Consider the following 6,451-nt stretch of genomic DNA (forward strand, 5'->3'; position numbering starts at 1 on the left):
TGCATATATTTGTATCTCCATTCTCTCTCCTCCTTCCTCCGAGATCTGTCTCTCACGCTCTGATTCGAGRTGCTGAATTATTTAACATCAGACAGTGGGGCTCGGCTGCTGAGCCAGGAGCAGATGGAGAGGAGAGGAGGAAACGCAGGGGAGAGAAGGGAGGCATGGAAGTGTCCGGCGCTGCAGGGAACCGTGAGTCAGCAGGGAGCGAAACGAGCGGTGGGAGGGAGGATAGGGTGCGTTTATAGATAGCTTTAGGTGATACGACAGGAGAGAGCAGCGTCAAATGGAGTGCTTGGTGTTCGTGTATGCGCACGCACGCATCAATTGAACAGAGGAGATCATGGAGCTGAGAGGAGATTAACACATTAGAGCAAAGGAAAGCAGAGCTAACGCCTCCTCTGAATAGCACAGGAAGAGGAGACCTTCAGACAACAAGGACGAGAGGAGCTGTTTGCAGTATGGGGGAGAGCTATATGTACCAACGACTCCCCTACACCAGAGGAGAAGGGGAGGGGGAGGATGAAGAGGAGAGAAACAGAAGAGTCGAGGGACAAATGGTAAAGTCTGAAGACGTGGATAGATGTTCAGTTTCTCTGTCATTGCATTATGTATGTGTTGGTGTGGCCAGATCTGATTGGAGGAAGATAATATCATTGTTTTAGCTGATTACAGGATGTTCATTTCTATGCTCACATTTTTGAGTCTGGCAGAAAGCATTTCAGTCAATAGCTGACTTGTTCTTAGTAATTTGTAAGAAATTGAATAAAATTGATTAAAAGCACCAAATCTAAGCTTGTTTTGTATCTTAGTTTTGATTTACCAAGCATCAAAATGACCAGGTGACTCAGTGTTGAGGACCTGAACCCAAATTAGAAACCACCAACTTTATGTTGACTTCACAGTAAGAAAAAAATAAAGTTAAATCTTCTATTTTGTTTTATTTATGACTAAAATAACCCACATTTTGTACTAGTTTCTGATTTAAAAAAAGTAGTTAAAACATGCAGTTTAAGCATTTGAACTGAAGTTCATTTAGGGTTGTTTTTTTTTTTGTTCTTTTTGTGTGTCTGTATTAAACCTTCACGTTTGAAGATTGTGTGAAATTGTCCAAAAAACCTGGTTGATTTGATAAAAAAAAGTGGGGGCGTGATTCACAAACAAAACGCGCAAAAATACATTTAAAATCTAAATTTATCAAGTTACATTTGTACTAAACCTTGTCTGTACTATAATGTTGACTTCAATTTTTTTAATTATTTGATATGTAAAAAAGGGACYAATGATCTATTAATTGGACTTAGCAAAATATCCCATTGAGTAGAAAACTTTAGACAAGGTTTGCCGCTCTGTTTATTAATAAGCTGGTTTTATCTTAATCATCTGACAAATGYTAAATAAATCCAAATTTGTGTGCTTTAAAACATTCACTGGTGTCCACTCAGAGCAGTTAACAGCACACTAGAACTCATCTCGCTCAGATGCTAAATGTGAGTGTTTAACATGTCATTTATTTTTCACARTTGGTGGTAATCAGTTGTGTATTATGTTTTAGGCCAAAATGATTATTTTTGTACTATTTTCTCAGTGAAAGAGACACTTTTCCCTTTTAGAGTTGATCAAAGTTTTTGTTTGACACATAGTCTATGGGACCCTTTAAATTTGACTAGTTATACATTAAAATCACAAAATTAGAGCCACTGAAGCACACACTTCAAACTGGGTTAAAGTGAATGTATAAACAGCTAAAGATCAGGGGTCTCATTTATAAAGGATTGCGTGGAAACCATACTAAAAGTGAACGTACGGCCAAAAGGCGGAAATGGCGTACGCCAGAAAAAATTCAGATTTATAAAACCGTGTGTACGCTCGTTTCTGCGCACCTTTCCTTCGTAAATCACAGCCGCACGTCAGAGATTGCGCATGAGGTCCCGCCTCAGGTTCTACCCTCTACACGCCCACATTCAACCATAAACAGTCAATGTAAAGTACCTCATGAATGTTGTTTAAATCAGTCAGCTGATCAATGTCAACAAAAGTGATTGGTTCAGAAAAGTGATTGGTCATTACACAGTGTGGCTCTAATTCCTCACTTCACCATCTGTGTCGCAGTTTCACGTCTCCAAAATGAGCGTACGCATGGGTCAGAGCTAGCGTGAGGCNAGCTTCAAATTAATTTTCCATCGGAGCCTGCAATAAACATTAAATTAAATGTCAGATAAAATTAGAAATAAGTCCACCGCTCTTCTCCTCGTCCTCTCCCCCTCCTGCCTGCTCTCTTATCCGCAGCAGACACCCCCGCCCCGCGCACACACACACACACACACACACACACATGCACACACACATCCCTCCGCGCGCGTGACAAATACAGACTTTAAATGTGAAGTTTTATAACAGCCACACTGGCGAGGTGGATGCGCCCTGCGCATGTATCCAAAACTTTTGCTGTCCTGCTGTTCTTATGGGGGAGGGGTCTGTGGGTCAGGGAGGGGTCTGTGGGTCAGGGTCGTCTGAGGTGGAAGTAGATGAATGGAGTTGCACACGGAAACTTTTATTTAAGATTTAAGTTTTTTTTATTTCAAAGGTTCTCATGGCTCAGCAGCAGAAGCATAAATATTACTAAGTTGATTATAAAGTTGAATAAAAATCTAAGTCTGATTCTGAAGGTAAATTAAATATCTGACAGTGGTCATGACACAGTGTGGCTTTAATTCCTAACTTCACCATCTGTGTCACAGTTTCACGTCTCCAAAATGAGCGTACGCATGGGTCAGATCCAGCGTGAGGCACCGCACATTTTCACGTCAAGTTTGGATTTTATAAATCACAACCTTGGCGTGAAAAGTGGCGTACGCAAGTTTCTGGGCTCATATTGTGCGTACACCAGTTTTATAAATCTGACCCCAGGTTATGTACTGATAAGCTCATACAGTATGAAACAGGTGAAATGCTTGTGTTTGTGTGTTCAGATGCAGTGTGAGGAGGGCACCGAGTGGCTGCTGGAGTTGCTGACTGATGTGCAGCTGCAGCAGTACTTTCTGCGGATTCGCGATGAGCTGAACGTCACACGACTCTCCCACTTTGACTATGTCAAGAATGAAGATCTGGAGAAGATCGGCATGGGACGCCCGGGTGGGTCTTCTAAACCTGAGAGGAACTTTTTTTAAAAATTTTATTTGATTGTTGATGTTGTGCTGGTTCAGGTCAGAGGAGGCTTTGGGAAGCCGTCAAGAGAAGAAGAGCCCTCTACAAACGCAAGTCCTGGATGAGCAAGGTGCAGTACAAGCTTTGTCCTGCAGACTGATTTATAAATGAGATGATCTCATAATCTGACATTCATGAACAGTCTCATACTTACAAGTTACATATAAATTACACAAATCCAGTTCTTCCAACCTAACCACATATTTACAGTAGCGTGTTTATCTTTTATTGAGAAGGTGGAACTTGTTAGTGTATTATTTTGTTTTAAAATCTGCATTAAAAGAAGTCATAATATGGCTTTTTTGTAGAAGTCACAAAATAATTATATATTTTTTATTAACTAAGGATTGGTAGTCGTCAATATATTGTATTTCTGGGTCTGTAGGTGTTTCCAGTGAAAAGATCAGACGCTGACCCCCAACCGCCCGTCTCCCAAGGTGCATCATCTGCTGCCCTTCCAGCCAGCAGCGAGCAGGGGGCTTCACTCACCTGCCTCATCAGGGAGTCGGAGCTGCAGCTGTTTGAGCGGCTCGGCGACGGAACATTCGGTGTGGTGCGGCGAGGAGAGTGGGCTGGACCAAACGGCGGAGTGGTGAGATGATAGACAGAAGATGRTTTGTAAAATTTATCATGCTGATGATTGCAGAAACTGTACAAAACATCTAAGGTGTGTTTAGTTACAGTGATTTCTTAGTGTTTTTGTTATATTTTTTAGCTGTCAGTAGCAGTGAAATGTCTAAAGGCAGGCGTTCTGGARGCAGAAGGTCTGGATGACTTCATCAGAGAGGTTAATGCCATGCACACCCTGAGTCACCAGAACCTCATCCGCCTGTATGGGATTGTTCTCACACAGCCTATGAAGATGGTAATTAATACACACAAAGTACAATTGTGATTCAGTTACAGTTTACCTTTAAAAAAAACTATTGATTTCAAATTGTTTATATTTTAAATGTCAGAGTTATCCAGTTTTCATGATCTACCATTGATGACTGYCTTCTGCAGTGTTAACAGCTGTCACAGACAACAGACTCAGAAAGACTTTACTCTAGGTCAGGGCTATTCAACTGGCGGCCCGCGGGCTACATCCGGCCCCGTAAGTGTCCAAAAGGTGGCCTGCCGATTGGTTCATTCATCTCTTAAGTTTAAACCCCCAGTTTTCTACTTTAGTTACAGAGTTCTTTTTGTTAAACAAAGACATGTTTGGTATCTACAGAAACATCAGAATCTTGGCTAGAAGCTGGTGAAAACCACTTCTATGGATATCTAAGACAGTTAAAACTATAAGCAGTTGAAGATAAAACAATGAAAGTGAAAATAAAATTGGTTTAAAAATTTGGCAAGTCATAGATGTCAAAATATTATTTGTGTTAAACAGGAGGCAGAATGTGTGATTTTTGTTTTTGTTTTACTCTCACTACGTTTATTACATAGGGGTCTGTTTGTTATATCCATTATTAAATGCAGCAAAATAAACAATTATTTTGTCACTTCAGTAGAAAAAAGAACTTAATATTTGTTTCTCAATTTCTTCATCATCGGTGACTTTTTTGTGTAGAGGAAAGAGAAAAGGAGAAAAAAGGGGAAATTTAGTTAGAAAGGTTGAAAGAGATATTAGAAAATATTAAATATACACCAAGATAACACAAGGCAACAAAATAAACTTATTCAAAGGTAACACATTTTTGTAATACTTGGTTACTACCAAGTATACTGATACTACTTGCATACTTTAATTGCTGTATATTTGGCCGCTGCTGTTGACCTGCAGTAACTGTGGCCCTCGGAGCAATTTATTTGAATAGCTCTGCTGTAGATAATGTTTGCTGATGAGAAAACACTTCCTGCCATCTCATGGAAACATTCTTAGTGTTGACTGCTCTGGACAAATTTTGCATGTATGCTTACCTCACATTCATCAACTTGTGTACTCACTTCCTGTTACATGTTTGTGTGTAGGTGACTGAGCTGGCTCCTCTGGGCTCCCTGTTAGATCGACTCAGAAAGCGTCAGGGTCACATCCTCATCTCACTTCTGTGCAACTACGGTGTACAGGTCAGTTAAAGCCAAAAGGAGGAGATCAGCTTCAAGTATTTTTCTATTGCAGGTGGTGAACAAAGCACTAATGATGTTTAGTTCCCTTTTTTGTGGGTGATAGGAATTTAACATGCTTTGATTTTTATCTCAAGAGCTTAGAGAGAAAAAATAACTCTGTATTTCACATTATAGTACCACAGGAGCATCTTTTGGTGTTTCTGTACAGGTGGCCTGTGGAATGGCTTACCTGGAGCAGAAACGCTTCCTCCACAGGGATCTGGCCGCCCGCAATGTTCTACTGTTTGCCAATGAAACAGTGAAGATTGGAGACTTTGGCCTGATGAGGGCTCTGCCTACACACACCGACCAATACATCATGGAGGAGGGCCACAAAATCCCTTTCCCATGGTYAGGAGAGCAGGTGTAAATTGTTATTTGACATCCCGTGACTCATTTACTGCCCTTTCCTTATCGTCACACGTCTCCAGGTGTGCTCCAGAGTCATTGAAGTCTCGAACCTTCTCTCATGCATCTGACACCTGGATGTTKGGAGTCACTCTGTGGGAAATGTTCACTCACGGACAGGAGCCATGGCTGGGTCTGAACGGGAGCCAGGTGCACCTTTTTTACATTTTACCATGAAAATTTAGTAGAATAAATGAGTGTTTTTACTGTATATGTTTAAGAATGCATCAATCATTATGTTTATGCTTGTCTTTATCTGCAGATTCTCCACAAAGTGGATGTTGAGGCTGAGAGGTTGTGTAAGCCTGATGACTGTCCRCAAGATACCTACAACGTCATGCTGCAGTGCTGGAGCCCCAAACCTGAAGACAGGCCCACCTTCATCGCTCTCAGAGACTTCCTGCTCGAGGTGGGACAGTGGTCAACAGTGGGTTAGGGTTAGGATCATTGCTTTGTTTACACTGCATTTTGTGAAGACATTGTCTGTGCTATCTATGGCTGTTTTCCTTTTTCCTGAAATAGCGCTCCATTTTTAACTATAGTTTAGTTTTATATCTAGCACTTCTTGTGTCGTGTTTATTTGTAGCGCTTTGAATTAATTCAATTCAATTCAAAAAATTTATTCATTTCATTAAAAAATAACTARATACAATAAAAACAAAGAAAATACACAAATCAAAATAAAATGAAAGGTAGCAGAAGAAGAATAAATCTTATGATGTCTGCCCCTTTTATCCCCAGA

The 6,451-nt window shown here is 40.6% G+C and overlaps 1 protein-coding gene across 1 annotated transcript in view; it reads left to right on the plus strand.

Moving 5' to 3' along the window:
* The first annotated feature begins 218 nt into the window (after positions 1 to 218).
* tnk2a (tyrosine kinase, non-receptor, 2a) overlaps positions 219 to 6,451 on the plus strand; it is an 18,561-nt gene continuing 12,328 nt past the window's right edge. Inside the window, exons 1-9 of the mRNA XM_014005381.1 lie at positions 219 to 560; positions 2,973 to 3,135; positions 3,207 to 3,277; positions 3,593 to 3,799; positions 3,923 to 4,072; positions 5,167 to 5,262; positions 5,471 to 5,652; positions 5,733 to 5,859; positions 5,972 to 6,118. Coding sequence (XP_013860835.1) covers positions 462 to 560; positions 2,973 to 3,135; positions 3,207 to 3,277; positions 3,593 to 3,799; positions 3,923 to 4,072; positions 5,167 to 5,262; positions 5,471 to 5,652; positions 5,733 to 5,859; positions 5,972 to 6,118 — 1,242 coding nt within the window. The 5' untranslated portion in view covers positions 219 to 461. The remainder of the gene's footprint in view (positions 561 to 2,972; positions 3,136 to 3,206; positions 3,278 to 3,592; positions 3,800 to 3,922; positions 4,073 to 5,166; positions 5,263 to 5,470; positions 5,653 to 5,732; positions 5,860 to 5,971; positions 6,119 to 6,451) is intronic.

This window comes from Austrofundulus limnaeus, unplaced genomic scaffold, assembly GCF_001266775.1.
Source record: "Austrofundulus limnaeus strain Quisiro unplaced genomic scaffold, Austrofundulus_limnaeus-1.0 Scaffold30, whole genome shotgun sequence".
Taxonomy (NCBI): domain Eukaryota; kingdom Metazoa; phylum Chordata; class Actinopteri; order Cyprinodontiformes; family Rivulidae; genus Austrofundulus; species Austrofundulus limnaeus.